The following is a 21,712-nucleotide window of genomic DNA, read 5'->3' as shown; positions in this document are numbered from 1 at the left end:
ATTTTCTGTTAATACGATTCCTAATTAATAAAATCATCATTGGGAGCATTATATAAAGGACCTGTATTTAAGTTAAATGTCTCACTTACATGAGTCTGTGTTGATTTGAGAAAACAATGAAAAAATCACAAAAACCGAAAGGATGACAGTCAACGCGGACAAAATACATTTTCGTGAGTCAATCCTTCCTGCGTAAATTGTGCCCAAGATGGTGAACAGTACAGATGGTACTGAAGTGGCAATCATTGATGTTGACTGGTAAAGAGATTGCAATGACGTTCTGCTTATATCATGTGCTGGTGCAGTTGTATTTCTGAACTTGAACATCCAATACTGAAAATAACAAAGATCTGATTATATCAAGTGTAATATCGTTTCAAAAAATTATTTTGAATACCATACAGTTATCTTTCTAGGAACAACTTTGAGAAGTATCCAGAAGCCAGGCTATTTTTAAGAGAAGACGGCCAGGAAAAAGGTAACAATATAACATTCCAAATATGTCACTTTAGGCACTATCAAAAAAAAAATATATATATATATATATATATATATATATATATATATATATATATATATATATATATATATATATATATATATACAGAGTGACCCATTTGAAAGCGGGCCACCTCTCTAAAACTGTTATTTATTATCCGATTCAGAAGTTTTTTTTTTCAATAGATAGAGCGTCAATAGTTCTATTAGAGTGCTGTGAAGTCGAAATATAAATAAAATTTTCAAGGCCTACTTCGAATTTTTTTCAAGGTCAAAAATCCAAAAAACATACTAGCGATTTTTTTATATGAAATTTGACGACGCCACTGGATTTGTGATGCTTTCAAATGGTTGTGACTGAAATTTCAAGATAAAATAATGTTTTTTAACAGAAATATGGCATAAGTAAAATATACCAATCACTGTCAAAATAATTCAAATAGTTGTATATTAAATAACAATTTTGTAAATAATATGGTTTGAAATACTTCTTCAGAACATAACAACTTTATGTGCGATATAGTTATCTTTATTAGCACACTGCAGTTTGTTGTCAAAGAATAGAAATACACATCTTTATATCATAATATAATTATCAATATTAAAACCATAAATGAACCACTACAAAAGAATGTATTAACATGACAATGCCCACACATTAAATTTTGGACTGTTCCACCAAATCTCCATTCAATTCGATACATTCATCATATCGTTTTCTAATGTTAACCAAAACATTCAATAATTGATTTGGGGTGATATCTCTGCAAGCCTGTCTTATTCTTTCACGCAGTTCCTCTTTGCTCGTTGGGCGAGTTTTGTATACTTTTTCCTTAACGGTGCCCCATAAAAAAAAATCAAGTGGAGTCAAGTCCGGGGATCTGGGGGGAAACTCAATCAGTGAACTATTTCGCCCTATCCACCGATTAGGAAAATTTTCTTCCAGCCAATCTCTAACAATCCTGCTATTGTGGATGGAACAGCCATCTAATTGAAATAGAATATGGGCCTCTTCTGCTAGTGGAAGTTCATCCATAGCGTTGGAAAACTCGTTTTTCAAAAAATTCAAAAAAATTTGACCATTCAAATTGTTTTCAAAAAAAAGGGGCCAATTATTCTGGTATGTAATATTCCGCACCAAACATTTATTTTTTGGGAGTACTGTCTTCTGCAATTTATTATCCAATGTGGATTTTCTTCCGTCCAGTACCTTGAATTTTGAGAATTAACTGTTCCATTGGTTGTGAATGTTGCCTCGTCACTGAACAAAATTTTTTTCAGAAAATTCCTGTTATTTAGATATTCTCCTTGAGCCCATAAACTATACTCCATCCTCTTTTCATTATCGCCTTCTTCTAAGGTGTGAAGAAACTTTGGTTTAAAGGGCTTCATATTATTATATTTCCTAAGATTTCTCCTTATTGTTTCACGCGGTAAGTTGATGTCCAAACTTGCAATTCTCACACTTGTTTTCGGATTATTATTAAAATAATTTCGAATTCGTTCAGAATTATTTCGTCTCTGCCTTTGTACAGTATTAATATTCTTCAGGATATGTTTACTAACAGCTCCATACTGATTGAAAATTTTGTTTACTCTTCCAACTGTAGCTCTGCTAATATTTCGACGCTCCGGATGCATGTTATTGAAAATTCTACATACTTCCCTTTCGGATCTGTCGTTGTTACCACGAAGTTTTACTATTTCAATTTTCTCCTGCAAAGTCAAATTATCTGCCATACTTCTTTATTAGTGTAGGTACTTGAAGAGTTATAAACTTCACTATTAATACTGACAAATTTGTGTCTTTTCGTCTTTTATTTTAATGACTTGTCATCTCCACGGCAACTTAACTTTCAAAGCCTTCTAATAAAAATAATATTTTCGAAATGTGGCATCCCAAACATGTTTGAATGAAACCAAGATATGTAGATATTCGGAATAACTGACAACCACCAAAGAGGAACTGCGTGAAAGAATAAGACCAGGCTTGCATAAATGTTACCCCAAACCAATGATCGAATTTTGATCGAATCTTATGATTAGTTAGCATTAGAAAATGGTAGAATAAACGTATCGAATTAAATCGGAAATTAGTTACAAAGTACGGAAATTAATGTCTGGGCACTCTCATCTCAATCCATTTTTTTGTTGTAGTTCATTTATTTCATCAGTATTGGTTATTATTGATTATTGAATATTGATTACTATTTGATGTAAAGATGTATATTTCATTTCTCTGATGACAAAAAAACTGCAGTGTTTTGATGGACATAACTATCTTCTATACTTTATGGAGTTCTGTTTGAAAGAAACATAATTTGACACCATTTTGAATAACTGCTGTTTACAAGCTCGACTGCTAACGACGTGAAAGAGCATTTTAAACGATATTATTAATAATATTGTGATTTAATATGACGACAATTCGAAATATTTAGATAAAGTGATAAAAATTTTACTTATGCTATATTTCTGTTAAAAAAACATATTTCATCTTGAAATTTCAGTCACAACCATTTGAAAGCATCACAAATCCAGTGGCGTCGTCAAATTTCATATAAAAAAATCGCTAGTATGTTTTTTGGATTTTTGACCTTGAAAAAAATTCGAAGTAGGCCTTGAAAATTTTATTTATATTTCGACTTCACAGCACTCTAATAGAACTATTGACGCTCTATCTATTGAAAAAAAAAACTTCTGAATCGGATAATAAATAACAGTTTTAGAGAGGTGGCCCGCTTTCAAATGGGTCACTCTGTATATATATATATATATACAGGGTGTCCCTGGACTTCCTCTTTTCCTCTCGGGAATATATAGATGGGGTCAAAATATCACCAGTACTTCATATAACTTTTTTTCCTATAATCCTTCGTTACCAAGTAACGGGCCCTCGAAGTTACAAAATGAAAAATGTTTTTCTTTGATAACTTTTCAAGTGAATATTCAAAATCATCCAAATTTTGGTAATTGACTAAACAAATGAATTCCTTCGATGAGCTTTCATGCAGGAGTCAGTTGTTTTGCTACAAAGTCAGGAACGGACTACCCCCGATGGTCCACACCCCAAAACTTTGAAATGACAGATATTTTTCAATATTTTTCAACAAATTAAGGTTACTTGGACAATTTTATGAATAAAAGTACTCGTGTGGAAAGTCGATCGGAGCAACGAGTCTTGATAAAAATGTAGTTTCACTAGACGACATCAAACCCGCTCGTCCACCATTATTTGAAATGAATAATTATCAAAGCAGAAATAATAATGATAACGTTAATTCAACAACATTTATAACAGGAATAATACAAAGTATGCTAAAATGAAGTCGTAAACAAAAAGTACAGTACCTATATGGAAGTTTAAGTCACAATTGTGATAGCAGATATTTTTTCAAAAGAAATATCAAGTTCTGTTGATTCGTGGTGTTTTTAAACTAACAAGCTACTCTACTATGAAATATCGAATTCATTCCATATTTTGTATGTACATAATACGTGTGGAATAATCATGTTTCGTGTTGATCAGTTATCTGAATCTCATGAAACTCAACAATGTAGGATGAGAAATTTTTTCTATTCGATTTTTTAAACCTAGAACTAAATTAATTTTCATTTTTTGTGGATGGCCACACGTCCACTATACAACAAAAATCTAATGCACTCATCAAAAAATTACATGAGAAACATTTTATCAGTAAGACATCTAAGGAAAATTTTACCATATATAACTCCGTTGTTCCAAAATTCTATGGTTTACCAAAAATTCATAAACCAATATTAAGTTTGGTGCATCCATTGATGCACCAAATAGTAAACTCTCAAAGTTCATTACAGAAATTTTAACCAATGCATATAATAAAAATAATCAATATTATATTAAAGATTTTTTTAAGTTTTCTATTTTCATGCAAGGAATGAAACTACCTAAAAATTTCGAAATTATAAGTTTGGATGTTATATCACTTTTTAGTAACATACCAATAAATCTGGTAAAACACAGCATTGAAAGACATTGGAATATTATTACTAATCATACCAAATTAACAAAAACAGCCTTCTTAGAATTAATAGATTTCATTTTTGATACCACTGTTTTCGTTTATGACAACGAATATTATAAACAAATACTTGGTACTCCAATGGCATCACCTTTATCACCTATTTTAGCCCAGTATGCGATGGATGATTTATTACATGAATGTATTCTAAAATTATCATTTCAGGTTCCTTTTTTAAAAAAGTTTGTGGATGATATAATATGTGCCTTTTGACAAAATTGATGATATAAAAACCATTTTTAACAATTACAATCCATCTATTCAATTTACCATAGAAAAAGAAAAAAACAAAACAGTACCTTTTTAAGATACTCTTTTAATCAGGAAAGATGATAACTCTGTTATTTTAGATTATTTTACTGAACCCACTAATTCAGGCAGATATATAAACTATTTATCCTGCCATCCACAAAAAATGAAAATTAATTTAGTTCTAGGTTTAAAAAATCGAATAGAAAAAATTTCTCATCCTACATTGGTAGAAAAAAAAACAATTATTCAATATTTTATTAACTAATTCTTATCCTCCAAAATTTTTAAATAAATTGTTATATAATACTTCATCTAATATCATCAACATCAGAGAGAACAATAAAGCTAAAATCCAAATTTCAAATACTTTTCCATTCCTTATGTCCCTGAATTGTCCAGCAAAATCATAAACGTATTTAAACAAGAACAGAATATAAAAATTTCACAAAGGAAAGTTAAACTTTTAACTAACATACATTCAAAATTGAAAGATGAAGATCCGTTATTTGAAAAGTTACATGTAGTTTACGAAATTCCCTGCAACAATTGTGATAAGATATATATAGGTCAAACAAAAAACAATTTAAAAACCCGCATAGCTCTTCATTAAAGTAATTGTAAAAATTTAAAACGAAATTCTTGTGCACTCACACAAAATGTTCTAGATAATGATCATTCAGCCAATTATACTAACACCAAAATTCTCCATTTCGAACCAGATTCAAATAAAAGGCAATTTCTGGAAATGGCTGAGATCAAAATTAAAAAAAAACAATATCAACAAAAAGACAAACATCGACAACCTCAGCAAAATTTATTCATTTTTACTAACAAAAAATATAAATCTGAATACATCCTGTAATATTAACACAGTCATGACTTACATCTTATGTGAGGATGGTTACATTGATGTTGAAGAAAAAATGTTGATACATTGGAGAAGATGAAACTTGATATACAATTCTAAATGCTTGAGATTATTTTTTATAAAATATTGTTTTTCGTCAGACCATTATTCACATCATGCGTGCAGGATTCAAATGAACGAGTCTGAGGATAGATCGTTAAGAATGCCAGAGTGACATCTGTCAATTGATAAAACTTATATATTCTCACTGGGAGTACCAAGTGTACTCTAGTGCATAATGTAAAATTTATGTTTGAATAAAATTGTTATAAAAGATTAAATTTAAGATTTATTATACAATGGACAATATCAAATTGAACAATTCCATTGTGCATTATCAACAAACAATGATAATATTTGTACTCACATTAAATGCTGTTCCGATGAACACCAATGGCATCAATGTCATGAATCCCATGAAGAAAAAGTAAAAGTTACATAAATAAAAAGTATCCTTCGGTGCATTCTTGATTTTCTCAGCAAATCTTTTATCGTAATTTTTCCCAGTTGATGAAACAGAAATGAGAGATTCTGAAAAGCAAAGTCCATTATTAGATAATACAAAAGTGATTTTTCCAACTAATAAAATTCTTTATGAAAGCAACGAACCGCCTATACCGGATTAACATCAAGAATGGCCAAATATTTCAATATTTTTTTACCTGAAACCATTGATTGATGTGTGCTTGTAAGTGAAAGTGTACCCTGTTAGATATATAGACTACTTTCAGAGTTAAAATTGGTGTTGCAGTTCTGATAGTTAGTACCAGGGCTTCTTTTGAAAATTCAATACATTACATATGAGTGATATAATATATAGGTACCCAAAAATTACCCTCCCGAAATTCAGATTTACTTTAGACACCCCAAAATTTAGATCTGAATCCGCTTTTATCTGGGGGGTTCAGAAAGACATTTCGGGGAGAATCCACAACTCGATATAAAAATTTAAAATAATTGTGAAACAGTGAAAATCAAAACCGATTCCATTAAAAAAATTAGGAAGCAATATTCTACAATCATTACTTTTGTAACTAGGTTGTTATTAGCCAGTTTTACGTCTTTGTTTACACTTTTTTTCTCCAGACGCGGTTCAACCCGAACTCAACAACATACTACTGTCCGCGGAAACCTATTTTTTCTGGTCCCATTTAAACTAATTTTATTTTGTATCACACTGTATGTATTTATATTAACAGGAGTAACTTCGAGTATCGGGCGTGCGTGTGTGATACTATAGGCCGAGGGACTTACCGCCTCTCTGACCAGTGTCTAAAAATCTGTCGGCGCAACTAGAGAGCTCATCTCACCAAGGTATGTCATGAAAGTATAATTACAGTGATATTTCCAATGTATAAACGTCTCAGTAACCTTATTATAAACAGTCTGCTTATATTGAAGAATACCACCTGTTTTGGTACAATCGAACCGGGATTTATATAAATAGTCATAGCAATGTTCACTCTCTCAAGCGACCGATGTGTGAGTCGCTAGTTCAAGCCGCAGGCTGAACGATCGATTTTCACTTGCTATCGTCCAACCCGTATTAAGAATCACACGTTGAAAGGTAAGAACTCGTTAGTCCTTAGGTCGCACAAGTTTAGACTTCTGAGGGTTGTTGTTCGTAGGGTGCGACAGCTGGTTAACGGAAAAAACATATTTTAACATAACACAACAACATAACATATTTAACATTGTCATTGTTTTTTTTTTCATTAGTAAAAAGTTTATCATCAATTGGGACTTTCTCTTATTTCATATGCTCATAGATCGCGTAGATTCTGCCACGGTCACTACTTTTGAATTAAAATGTGGATCTAATTTGCAACAAGAGTTTCATTATGCCACTTCAATCAGATTTTTGCAAAAACGTTGCACCACGTTAGTATCAGTAAATCTCGATAGTTTTCAGCCTTCTCTACATTTATCAATAATAATAATTCGGAAAGTAAACTCAAACCATCATCTTTCATTTCACATACTCAAAATAAATGTCAGCTTTGCAAAGAAACACATTTGATTTATAATGTTTCTTCTTTTTTAGTTCAATTTTCTAAAGAAAGATATTCTTTGGTTAAATCTCAAAATTTGTATTTTAAATGCCTACGTGTTCGCCACAATTCTCGTGTTTGCTCTTCTACCACTATGTGCAAGAAATGTTCTGGTAGAAACCACAGACTTCTGCATTTTGAAAAAGTTTCTCAACCATCAGTCATTTGTAATAATGATAAACCTTGCACCTCAAATGCTGTTTGCTTATCAGATAATTCTGATTCTCCTCAACCTCATGTCAATCTCTTGTTTCAGTGTAATTCCACTCTCATTTCCTCTGCTACTATAATTGAAATGAAAGGAGAACATGGAAATTTTCATAAAGTCAAAGCTGTCCTAGACAGTGCAAGCCAGTCTAATTTTATCTCCTCAAAATGCGCTCACCGTTTAGGTTTATCTCAAGATAAGAAATCTGTCTCTTATGTCAAGGATAATAATAATAATGTTTATTCAACATGAAGAAAATAACAAAAAGCAATTGACCATTAGATAAATACCATAAAATAAATGTAGGTACTCACAGAGGCAAGTGATTGCTTTTACGTGAGAGAAAACACAAAACACTACAGGAAAATCTTTGAAGCGCTCTTAGAGCGGTGCCTGCGACAAAGTAGTGATTCACATTGGATTTGAGTCGCTGGAGATTAAATCCATTTGGAGAAACGTTCTCAGGTAGTTTATTCCGCATAAACCTTATTCTCGAAATGAAAGAGTTTTCAAACGGTGAAGTTCGAGGTGTACTGAGCTTAACATCAAAACGAGAAGCAGCCACAGTCCATCTCGTATTTCTGATATGTACCGCTCTTGGTGAATCAAACGTGCCAAGTCACTTGAACAATTCCCGTGAAAGTATCTATAGAAGAGATAAATTTCCAACCTTTCTTCGATGTTCCAGACTATCAAAGTTGCAAGTGATGTTCGCGTCTCCAATCAAAGCGAATGGCTTTTCTGGATGGGCTCCAGCAGCTTCAGGGTATGTTTGGAGGCGGAGCTCCATACATGAGAACATTACTCCAAATGAAGTCTGATCTGAGCTTTATAAATCATCAAAAGTTACAGAAGTGTGTACAGTTTTTTGGTTCGAAACAGTGTTCCAAGCTTTTGAGAAGCAGCTTTTGCAATTTCAGCAGCGACATGATTATACCCAGACATATTGGTGTCCATTTCAACCCCCAACAAACTTATCGAAGCAGAAAGGGAATTGTCTGACCTGACATTATCCGCTTCGGAAACATTTATCTTTTTTGGATAAAACCGATAGCTGGATTTTTGTGGCATTGAATTGAACCTGGTTTCTTCCACCCCAATTCGAAATTACTTCTAGATCCTCGTTAGAATATGCAAACTCCTGCAGCCGGTGAAAATGTACATCCGCCACCGATGTCCTGGAATCCAAATGTAATAATGAGACAAGTGTGCTGTCGTCAGCAAAGTAATATATTGGATTTTGGTTTTCTCCAATAATTCGTTGATAGAAAGGTTGGAGAAAATATGGATCCGTGGAGAACACCAGCATTGATGGTGAAAGTTTTCCAGAGATATCCATCGACGGCCACTTGCAGATAACGTTCTTTCAGAAAGCTGAAGAGCCATACACAAAAATGATCCGACAAGCCATAGCATCGAAGTTTGGCCATTAAACCCTCATGCCACACACGGTCAAAGGCTTCAGAAATATCGAGCACAACAGCTCTTGACTCTCCATGTTTCTCGATTGAGTTATTCCAAATATGGGTGATATACGATAGAAGGTCGCCTGTTGACCTTTGTTTCCCAAAGCCATATTGATGATCGCTCAAGATGTTTAAGTCTTCCAAATATTTGAGGATGTGATGGTTTACAGCTTTCTTGCCCTATTTGGAAATAGACTGAACGCTAGCAATCTTCCAACATGAAGGAAAAAACCCTTTCTTGTAAGACAGGTTGAAAAATCTGCACTTTTTAAGTACGATGACGGGCACTTCATCAGGGCCAGACGCCATGTTGATATTAAACTGTTTCAAAATTCGCTTGACTAGACGCTGTCGAAAAATAATTTCCGGGATTGTGGATTCTGGTGTGGGAATAGTGGTGTGGAATTGAATCATCCGCTTGTTTTAGTGGTGAAATTGTGGACCCGCTGGGATTGGCAAGCAGTTTATCCCTAATTCTCCGATTGTGAAGTTCTTTGCTTTCATTTAGCCTAGGTTTGCAGCTGTTGTGAGCAAAAACAAACCTAGTTCGGTTTTCGGCACTGGGATTTTTGCGCCGCCTCCGGTAGGTGAGATTTTTGGAGGCGACAGCTTATTCGCAATTTTTGTTGAACCAAGGTTTGCCGTTAGAAGGTCGTTTCATTGGAAAAGGAATATATGCATCCATGGATGATAGAATAACTTCCATGACTTCAGAAACACAAGTTGATGGATCTTCAGAGCTGAAACAAACATCTAGTCAGGGGAAATTTCGGAAATGGTCTTGAAGATCCTCCCATTCAGCTGATCTATAATGCCAAACTTTGCGTGGCTTACATTGTTCCTCAACATTTATTGGTGATTCATTCAATACTGAAATGAACTTGTGGCCAGAATAGCCCAATGGAGACCTTACGGTAACTGTAATGATTGTTAGGTATAGATCCAGGAGACAAGCTTTTTCTCTACCACCCAGGAAGCCGGGTTGCCTCAGCTTTCGCAATAAGCACAGCGGACGCACTCATATTATATAAATGTTTATATATATATAACCTTTCTAGATTTCATATCATTTCTAGAAACATGTGGATTCGTTTTCCGATGGCATTTCAGGTTAGCTTCCCAAATTTCTGCTACCGCAGTTGTCGGTTGATTGGTCAAACCACCAACACTGACATAAAAACTTGGCAAGTTGACTTGGGTGTCACACCAATAGGTGGTTCCACTTATGTTTCGCTTGCGTTTACTCAGCTATTTTTATCAAGTACTTTCTTGGTTTTTTCTCATTTTGTCTTCAATCGAGGACCGCCTGCCCGCTACTGACGATGTCCAATAGGCTGAAACAGCTGTATACCGGTGGCTCTTAAATTGAAATCAATATGGGAATGATCAAAGAGTACCTATATATTTATTTATATATATATATATATATATATATATATATATATATATATATATATATATATATATATATGCAGTCAAGCTGCTGGAAAATAATTCCATGAAAATCAAAAAATAAACTTGGCAAGTTGACTTGGGTGTCACACCAATAGGTAGTTCCACTTATGTTCCGCTTGCGTTTACGCAGCTATTTTTATCAAGTACTTTCTTGGTTTTTTCTCATTTTGTCTTCAATCGAGGACCGTCTGCCAGGTACTGACGATGCGCAATAGGCTGAAACAGCTGTATACCGGTGGCTCTTAAATCAATATGGAAATTATCAAAGAGTACTTATCTATTTATTTATATATATATATATATATATATATATATATATATATATATATATATATATATATATATATAGAAAATGTAGAAAATGGTTATATGGACGACATAATAATTTATTTCCCAACAATTGAGCACTTGCAGAACTTAAAGTTACTCTTCAAAAGATAACGTGATGCTAATTTAAAGATACAACCCGATTAATGCGAATTTTCAAGGCAAGAAATTGCATATCTAGGACATCTCACAAACAAAGATGAAGTAAAACCGAACACGGAAAAACATTACCTATTGTATAATAGACTTCCCAGAGCCTGTAAACGCTAAAGAAAAAACAAATTTTTTAGTTTAGCAGGTTATTACCAGAAATGTATCCCAATTTATTCTGAAATATCCAAACCAATGACACACTAGCTACAAAAGGACGTAATATTCAATTTTGACAGTGAATGTAAACTTGAATTCCAAGTATTAAAAGAAGCATTAACGTAACAACAGATGTATCTGCCTTTGCAATGGGAGCAGTATTGTCGCAAGTACCCATAGAAAAGGATTTACCTATTGCCTATATATGCATCCTGAATACTATAAATACTGAAAGAAAGAAAAAACTTAAATCAGATTTGATAGTCACTTACATCATGAACCAATCATGTATATCACAGGTGATAAAGAACATGTAAAAGAGTACCAAATCAACAATAAGTTAGAAAATGTAGTGGGCCTTTAAAAGTAATAGAAATTTTCAAAATCTCAGCATTACTGAGAAATCCTGAAACTAACCAAACAACACAAGTCAATTTCCATAGACTGAAACTCAGTTTTGTTTCAGATCAAGAATGATTCTTGTACTGGCACCTATTGACCCAATAATCAACACCAAGTTAATGTTAATGCCGTTGGACAACACAATAGGTATTTATTATCATAAAACAGAAAGCTAGAAAATATCAAATGGGAAATGGACTTGTTAGTTGTAAAAGACATGGCACCTTTGAAAGAAGCCATTGATCATAATCGAAACATATTGAGCAATTTTATTCACCTTATCGAAACAAACAAATTATGTAGTAATTATCTCTAAACTTTTAGTTTAGAGATAATTACTACATATCAGTCTTCTGAATAAAGTAACTGATTCAGTTGAGTTAAGGTGTCAAGAAACGCAAATATATGTGAACGATTACAATAAGCGAAACAAAAGAGGACTTTTAAACGGAATAGTTTCTGTTTGGAAAGCTATAACTGCCAACCTTGATACCAGTGACAGTGAATATTTTAATGAATCTATCGACAAGATTTATAAACACGAACACCAAATTGAAAATTTACTTAAAAACCAAATTTCAGTCACAATATAGGAATTCAATTCTGCAATACAACAGTTGCAGGTTGATGAACAAGCATTTATCGGGGATATAAAACAAACTGAAAAATGGATATATACGTTATCAGATCAAGTAGCTTTAATGAACGTAAAATTGAAAGTCATCCAAATTTGTGAACAACTTTTAGAAAGTTATCTATTTCTAGAAGATTATTTGAATCATATGTTGAACGCAATTACTTCCGCTAGACTTCATATCATTCATACTACAATAATTATAAAGCCAAATGATCTAGTTTCGTCCCTTCAGAAATTTGCTCAAATAATTCAAAGGAACAGTTTACTTTTACGAACCAGACTCTCTTCAATATCAAAATATCTAGACATAATTGAATTACAAGCTTTTCAAGCAGATTCAAGACTCCTTCATTTTGAAAATACCATTGGTAAAACCCGAATTATATACTGTCTATAGATTGTACCCCACCCCAATTCTGGACAATCCAACAGGGTTAAAAGTGAGGATGAAACACGATTTATGAAAACCAATTCAATTTTGAAACTCCAAGCTATATTTAATGCTTTTATTGGAAACACAAGAGTATTCAAAAGTGTCTTTAAAATTGAGCATACTAAATGTAGAAAATCTCAATATTGCTCAACATAAATTAAATCAATATTCAGATCGATTCGATAAGATCATAAATGGTTCACTATTTTGACCATTGTAATAATTGTAACATTAATAATACCTTACATATTTTGTAAATATAGAAAAAGATGTTCCATGAGAATTGGTATAACGACATCAAGCAATGATGATCAACTACCACCTCCAGGACCTAGAAGAGCCTTTGCATCACTTCAAAAATTACCCTCAGCTCCAGGGAGAAGACCTAGTATTCACCTAGAGGAACACCGCATCAACTTTCTTTCCAAGAGGGGAGTTGTTATATTACCCTTCGTCTATGAATTGTACCATAATAACATTGCATCAGCCACTACGCAGTTACCCAAGAAGTTCCTCAACATATCCAACACATTTTGGAAATTTTCCTCGAAAAATAGAAGAAACACACATCTACATCACCGGTTCCTGATCCTATAAATATGGAACACCAAGAGGACGCCGACATTCAAGTCATAATCAAATTCTTGATAACTTCGCGACAATCCATGTTCGTCGAATCTTGAATCATATTTTGTAACTCTATTGTATTCAAATTTGTGATCAATGATAAAATTTCTTACTTAGTATCGTGAGAATAATAAAAAATGGATACGAAAACATAGATGAAATTAAATGATAGACTGACTTTGACATATTTTCAAAATCAGGGGGGAGAATTTTGAATAGAGGGTAATATAAGTTTTTCTTTTTGATGTATGAATTTTACTATTTTACTGAGATTGTTGATATCTGATCTTTTATTTATCGCATGTTCATCATTATTCATTAACTTACCCGAAAAAAACAACGAAAAACTAAAAGATGAAATCATTAATCTTCTGAATACGAAAATGTCGATTGCACTGAATGAAAGTGATGTCAAAATCTGCAATAGAATAGGGAAAAAAGGGGGAAATGAGGTGAGAGGTATTTTCCTGCAACTTAGAAACCACGAACTGAGACAAGAAATATATAAAGGAAAAAAGCTCATGAAAGGGACCGGCATAGTCATCCGAGAAGATTTAACAAGACTGAGAGTTGAACTACTAACAAAGACTATAGAACAAACTACAATGAAAAACGTTTGGACTGACTTGGAAAATATTTTCGTTAACCATCATAACAAGCTGTAAATCATAAAATCAACAAATTATTACGATAAAATTTTCGGATACTTTTATATATATATATATATATATATATATATATATATATATATATATATATATATATATATATATGTATAGAGAAAGATTTTATCGAGTGTGTATGATATACAAATCAAAAATGAAACAATTAGTGAAACACTCCAAAAAGGGGGGCAAACCGCGGACACGTATTTCTGGCTATTGGCCTCATCAGCGGGTGCAGCCAAGTGTTGCCCATCTTCACACTTGGCTTCAATGTTATCAATTTATTGTAGATGTCTTGATAAAGAGAATAAACATTCTCGAAAGCTCGACCATATAACAACAGCCCAGCAATTTTGACTGCATCCCCAACATTATTCTGTATTTCTATACATATATATATATATATATATATATATATATATATATATATATATATATATATATATTTCTCTCTCTCAGTATTTTTCTTTCTCTTTAATATATAATAATAATATACAATGCAATTTTCTGTTTTCAAACAAACCACTACTTTTTCATCTTTTACAACTTTTTTTTATTATTTAAATTTCAAATTAGGGAGCACATGACATAGATTTATTTTGATGTTAGTATATTTAGATTTAGCGAATGAACAAAAAGAGATAAAAACTACAGTGTTGACTAATTAACATAAATATTTCATTTTCACGGCAAAAAGAGAAGAATGACGATTATACATTTCAACATAAGAAGTATTAAAAAAAATATGACGAGTTACTTGTTTATTTAGAAGGAAAAACAGAGTTTATAGATGTTATAGTACTATCAGAATTGTGGAACATCCAAATGGTGAGTGACTTTTATATACCAAACTATAACCTTTATAACCAAAATGATGAACTTTTTGTTTATATGAAAAATTGTTTTTCAAACAGAGGTACATGTTGTAAGTTTAACAGATACAAATTTACTAAGATTATCCTTGTGTATTGATAACATGAGTATTGGTATAACAGCATCTTACAGACCCCCCTCCACTGATTCAAATGTTTATTCGAATGACCTAGAAAATCACTTCATGAACACACGGAAAAAGTATAGAGATATTAGTGGGAGATATTAATCAAATATAATGGATAAATCTGACAGCGAAACCGTCAGATACCTAAACCTTGTGTCAGAAAATGGTTTTGTTTCTCATATAAATGAGCCCACTAGGGTGACGGAATCTACTTATAGTATAATTGATCATGTTTTTGTCAGATGTGTATCGAATAAGAATATCAAATTTAGTCCAATTATTTTCTAAACTTACCTATCGGACCATTACTCAATATTCCTCAGTGATGCATGAAACAAACATTCATTAAACAAACCGCAAAAAAATAGTGTAAAATACTGATATTGATAAACTGAAAACAATGTTTATAAATGAAAATTGGGATGATGTCATGAATTGTGAGGAGATACAACTTGCGTATGAAAAATTCATTAACAAATTGAATAATTACATATTTCTCTCAACGTCGACAAAAACCATTGATTATAATCAAATGTACAAAATCAAGCCATGGATGACAACTGGAATAATAGCCTCTATAACGGGATTATCTCAAATCAGTTAATTTGGAAAACCAAAAATTAGTATTACAAAAAGAAATTGAATGATGCTAAAAGAAATGGGAAAAAACATGGGATATCATCAATGAAGTAACAAATAGGAATAATGAAAAACAATCACTAAACAGTATTCTTATTAACAACTCAAAAGGTGAAATAATAGAAAATATCAAAACTAAAACGGATGTTTTTAATAAGTATTTCACCAGTGTAGGAATAGATATGACTAAAAAAATTAAAAATATGAAACACTCCCTGAGAATTTTCTTAATGATCCGTCGATTTCAGCATCATTTTTTTTCAACCTGTTACATATAATGATATTATTGTCCTCGTGGCCAATTTAAAAAATAACAGTGCACCCGGTCCTGACAGTATCACTAGTAAAATTATCAAAATTATCCATAAAGAAATTGTTCTTCCTTCAGTTCATTTAATCAACCTTTCTTTCAAAAATGGGAAAATTCCAAAGCAGTGGTAAGAATCACTAGTTACTCCAATATATAAGTCTGGTGAACATGACGTCCTAAATAATAATTATCGACCTATCTCTGTGATAAATAATTTTGCGAAGCTATTTGAACAAAGTGTCAGAAGTAGACTAACGGCTATTTTTAACAAACAGTGTCAGGCTGTCAGTGCCTTGGATGGATCAGAGCGATGCCTAACCATTTTTCTTGACTTGGCTAAGGCATTCGATACTGTATCACATGAACTGTTACTAAAAAATTAGAAAATCATGGTGTTAGAGGTAACGTACTCAATATGATGAGAGATTATTTGTCGCAAAGATCGCAAATTGTAAAAATTGAAGACTGTCTGAGTGAACCGATTGATATCAAAATTGGAGTTCCGCAAGGAACAGTATTGATATCTCACTCAGTATACATCAATAGCATAACTGCTATAAAAAATCTCAAAGGGAGTATAATGTCTTATGCTGATGACACAGCATTATTATATAGGGGAGACTTGTGGCAGCAACTAAAGGCTCACTCAGAAATGGATCTGCGAAATTTACGAATGTGGCTCAACCACAATCTTTTAAGTCTCAACGTAAGTAAAAATGAATTTATATCATTTTTATTATATAAATCTGTATAGCCTCTCTACTACTTTTTACCAATACATGATTGTAATGACACAAACAAGTGCACTTGCCCAACTGTAGCAAAAAACCCCAGGTTAAGTTGAAAAACAGCATAAGCTGAACTTCGCCTTTCATCGATTGTTACACTGTGTTCAATTTGTAATTATTCGATGAATAAAGCCGATTATTATTATAATTATATGAAATATCTCGGTATTATACTGGATTAACATCTACGGTGGGATGATTCGTTACCTATGTAACAAAAAGGAACAGACAACTGATCCATAAATTTTACAGTATCAGAGATATCTTGAACAAAAAAAATCTTTTAATGTTATACAACTGCCTGGTCGAATCAGTTATTAGATATTGCATAACAGTGTGGGGAGGTATGTACGATAATGCATTGGGTAAACTTCAATCAACACAAAATTCCTTACTAAAAATAATATTGAAAAAAACTGTATTCCGCCATTAAACTCTACAAGGATGTTGAAACACTTGATACAAGAGAATTATATATCAACCAGTCATTGATCTGGATGTTCCATAATAAACAAAAATATGCGACTCCCAAAGCTAAGCAAACTAGATTTGCTGTAAAAAAGTCCTTAATATTACCAATTTTTCGGAAAGGACACACACAACGTTATATATTTTTTAATGGACCAAAACTGTACAATATTTTGCCATATGACATAAAAACTATAAACTCCTTGCCAAAGTACAAAAACACTTTAAAAAATTTATATATGAAAATAAAAATCTGTTAAAAATTTTCTTACAAAAACAACAAATCATCATTCATTGATAATATCACCTCTCCACTATACCTTTTATTAGAATCAAATCCTCATCAAACACCTCATCCTCTCTTGCCGTCGTATTTTTTCCTTCTACTGTTATTATCTGCATAATCATGAATACCAATTTTTTTTTAATTTTCAATTTTTCCAATTTATCTCTTTCTCCCTTTTATTTCTGTTTATATTCCTCAATATTAATGTAGTTGATCTGTTACCTAAATCTTGATGAAACAATTAAACCACTTCAGATATATTTCAAGGCCACAACACAAGAAATTGAATTGCTAGGTGGATTGTTTGTTTTTGAAGTGGAATGTAACATTCTGAGATACATTTTGGTAATTCTGTAAATTATGGTATGTGAATAAATTGAATTGGAAATTGAATTGAATTCATCTCAGCCATTTTTAGTCAAGGCACTTGATTTAATATATCTCCTACAATTGCTCTTATGAGAGATTATACGACTATTCAATGTTCTAGATCAGGGGTCTCCAAACTACGGCCCGCGGGCCAAATCCGGCCCGCCAGTGTCATCAATCCGGCCCCCGACAGCCAATGATTTACTGTCATCAATCTGGCCCGCGACAGCCAATGATTACCTAATTGTTGTTACTATTGCTGTGATAAGTTGAAGAAGAAAACACAGAATGATAATTACTCGGTTTTATTTACTTGCAAAGTAAAACTTAACGACAGAAATGATGACAAAGAAAACTTAACTTAAGTATCTAAGTTAAAGCATATTAATAACTAACAAATAATTGAAATGAATCACAGTAAAAAAAACACTAATGAGATTTATGTAATTGTGATTTTCCACCGACAATACTTTGTAGTTGTGGATCAACTTTACTTGTACCAATTATCAAAAAGAGATTTGAGATGCTCATCGGTTAATTGAGATCTGTAAACATTCTTTGTGTACTTCATCTTGGAAAACGTTTTCTCACACAAGTAAGTAGTACCAAAAACAGAAAACAACCCATGAGCAAATTTATGCAAATTATCAAATTGTTCCAGTGGAAGACTCATAAAATTCCAACAAAGATGAATTTTGATATTTGTTCTTTACCATAATTAAATACTACCTGGATAAAAATAAGTTGATAAAAAATATTCAGAAGGAAAACTGGTATGATATCTACACGGATGAAAACATTGAACTATCGACAGAAATACTCGTCAGAAAAATACAATCAGCAATCGAAAGCAGTACAAATAAAGTGAAAGTGAAAAAAGAAAATTTCAAACGAAGTCCCTGGATCACCAGCCATATAATTAAACTCACGAATGAGAAAAACCATATTTATAAAAAACTTAGAACTCAATTAACAACAGAAAATAAAACAAAGTACAATCAAATGAAAAATGAACTACATAAGATTATTGATACAGCAAACAAAAAGTACTATCAAAAACAAAAGAAAAAATGATAAATGAAATAAAGACAGAGACTGGTGATATAGTAAAAAATGACAAAGATATAGCAAATGAATTTATTAGCCATTTCACTAACATAGGTAAAATACTGGCTGAAAAAATTATAGATAAAAAACAACTACCCCGCTTCTCAAAAAAATTCTTATGTAATTCATTTTTCCTAGAAGAAACTACTCAGTCTGAGGTCTTGAAAACAATACTTGAATTAAAAAATAAGAAATCTCCAGGAATCGATGGTATTCGATCAGAAACTTTAAAACTAATAGCGCGTGAAATTGCTGAACCCCTAACTTACATCATTAACCTCACATTCTCTGCAGGACAATGCCCTTCGGTATTCAAGACTGCGGTAATAAATCCTGTATATAAAAAAGGTGACAGAACTGACGTGTCAAATTATAGACCAATTTCCCTTATCTCAAACTTGGCAAAAATCTTTGAAAAAATTTTGAAAAAACGTATTATTAACTTCTTGAATAAAAACAACATTATATCAGATCGCCAGTATGGATTCAGAGAGAAGAGATCAACAGAAGATGCTATAAACTATCTGCTGAGTAAAATTAGCCAATATGTCGATAAAAAGAAACCTAGTTTATGTGTCTTTGTGGACCTAGCAAAGGCTTTCGACACGGTAAGCCATAAGCAACTACTGGAAGTATTGGAAGGGATTGGATTCAGGGGAATTCCATATGAATTAATGAAAAACTATTTAACATCAAGAAATCAATGCGTAAGAATAAATAGACAGTATAGTGAATCGAAAGAAGTTGAGTATGGTGTGCCTCAAGGAACAATTCTGGGTCCAATCCTTTTCAACATTTACCTCAACGACTTATATATGCAGCTAGTCAAAGGAGATATTATCAGCTACGCAGACGACACCGCTATACTATATACTGCAGAGAACTGGATAGAGTTAAAGAGTATTGCAGAAACAGATTTCAAAAAAGTTATACAATGGTTCAGTAGTCGTCTTCTAACAATAAATTTTGACAAAACCATTTTCATTCCCTTCACCTCATACCCCAAATTTCTTCCAACATATAAATCCCTCAGTATTACTTTGAGTGATAAGGAAGTAGTGAAAATATCCACAGCAGATAATATAAAATACTTAGGTATCATTGTAGATCCACACTTGAAATGGAAGGACCATATAAATACCACTGTAAAGAAACTCCGGTATGTGCTTTATAGAATGAGGTATTACAATAATATTATCAACATGCAACAAATGAAAACACTATACTATGCCCTTGTGCAAACCCTCATCAATTACGGTATAATTGCATGGGGAGCAGCATATTCCAATCATCTGTCTCCGCTGGAAATGATACAAAAGAGAATTCTCAAAGTTATTTTCCGTAAGCCACAAGACTATCCAACGGAAATGTTATATAATGAAACCAAAGTAATGGATGTCAGACAGCTATTCTTCTTGATATTAGTTCTTAATCAACACAAAAACAAAAAAACGGCGACTAGTAGTAGCCATGTACATGATACTCGACATAGGAACTATATAATTTCAATAATTCAATTTATTCAATGATCCGTCGTTAAATATTTCAATAAAAATCAAAATAACCCCTCAGTTAAAATATAATAGTGAAAAAGCAGGTTTTCGTATTTATATTGATGAAATTACGAAATCTGACTATGATGAGACAGATAGGAAGCTCAAACCTGAGAAATTAGCTGGAGTAGACAAAATTACACCATATATTATCAAGGCTTGCAATGGGTGGTTGAGTGAACCTTTACTACATATCTCTGTATCTGCAGAATATGGAGGGTGGGTGTAGGCCCACAGCACTTAGGCCACATGTGACCCATTATACATCTTCCCGAAGAGTTGTTTTCCTAGGGCATTGTCCATCCTGTGCTTTCCAGGAAGGTGGACAGGTCACTAGAAGATATCTCTTTATATCGGCAGGTGTAGGCCAAGACTTGCCGAACACACACTCTCTTATTGACGATAACTCCGGACACTCACATAAGACATGCTTAATAGTTTCATCTTCCACTTCACACATCCTTCATAGAGGTGTATCCACTAGCCCCATGATATGGAGGTGTTTCTTCAGTTTACAGTGGCCAGTCAGAAATTCTACTGTTAAGCGTATGTTTTTCCTGGTCATCGCCAGATATTTTTTCGGCGCCAGCTTTCCAGGGTTGCCCAAGGTGATCCTGGCAAGACTGCATCCTTTTCCATCTCTTTAGGGATTGAGTGTGGGTGTGACGCAATATATGGGTATTGCATTTGTAGCATCTGACTCTGTGTTCTATTTTGTTTGTATTTTGTAGGGTTTATTAAACACAAACCTGGGTTTAGTTACATCACTGGCTGCCTACAGCAGAGGTTGCACAGTGAGCGCTTCTAGCCATAGGCTTAGCCTCAATTGACCCATTCCTACTTCGAGGTTTACATCAGCTGTGAGAAATCGTAACATGGCCATTAACGCAACCT

General features: G+C 32.8%; 1 protein-coding gene and 1 long non-coding RNA gene across 3 annotated transcripts in view; one reads left to right on the top strand and one right to left on the bottom strand.

Annotated features, from left to right (window-relative positions):
- Positions 1-21,712, bottom strand: part of LOC141481763 (equilibrative nucleoside transporter 3-like) — a 37,280-nt gene that overhangs the window by 8,192 nt on the left and 7,376 nt on the right. The window contains exons 1-3 of one of the 2 annotated variants that reach the window (XM_074173892.1): positions 15,593-15,640; positions 6,086-6,249; positions 90-333 (exon numbers count right to left, since the gene is read on the bottom strand). In XM_074173892.1, the coding sequence (XP_074029993.1) occupies positions 90-333; positions 6,086-6,136 (295 nt within the window). In that variant the 5' untranslated portion in view covers positions 6,137-6,249; positions 15,593-15,640. Of the gene's footprint in view, positions 1-89; positions 334-6,085; positions 6,250-15,592; positions 15,641-21,712 lie in introns of those variants that run through there. The other variant, XM_074173891.1, reaches the window with a different exon arrangement.
- Positions 333-14,330, top strand: LOC141481765 (uncharacterized). Its single transcript, XR_012465158.1, has 3 exons — positions 333-478; positions 12,001-12,083; positions 13,270-14,330. It is a non-coding gene; the product is annotated as an uncharacterized lncRNA (long non-coding RNA).

Source organism: Leptinotarsa decemlineata, unplaced genomic scaffold, assembly GCF_025532065.1.
Source record: "Leptinotarsa decemlineata unplaced genomic scaffold, Ldec_3_MD MMD2_tig00000505_RagTag_RagTag, whole genome shotgun sequence".
NCBI lineage: Eukaryota > Metazoa > Arthropoda > Insecta > Coleoptera > Chrysomelidae > Leptinotarsa > Leptinotarsa decemlineata.
Note: the sequence above shows the minus strand (reverse complement) of the source record. Positions and strands in the feature narration are given on the sequence as shown.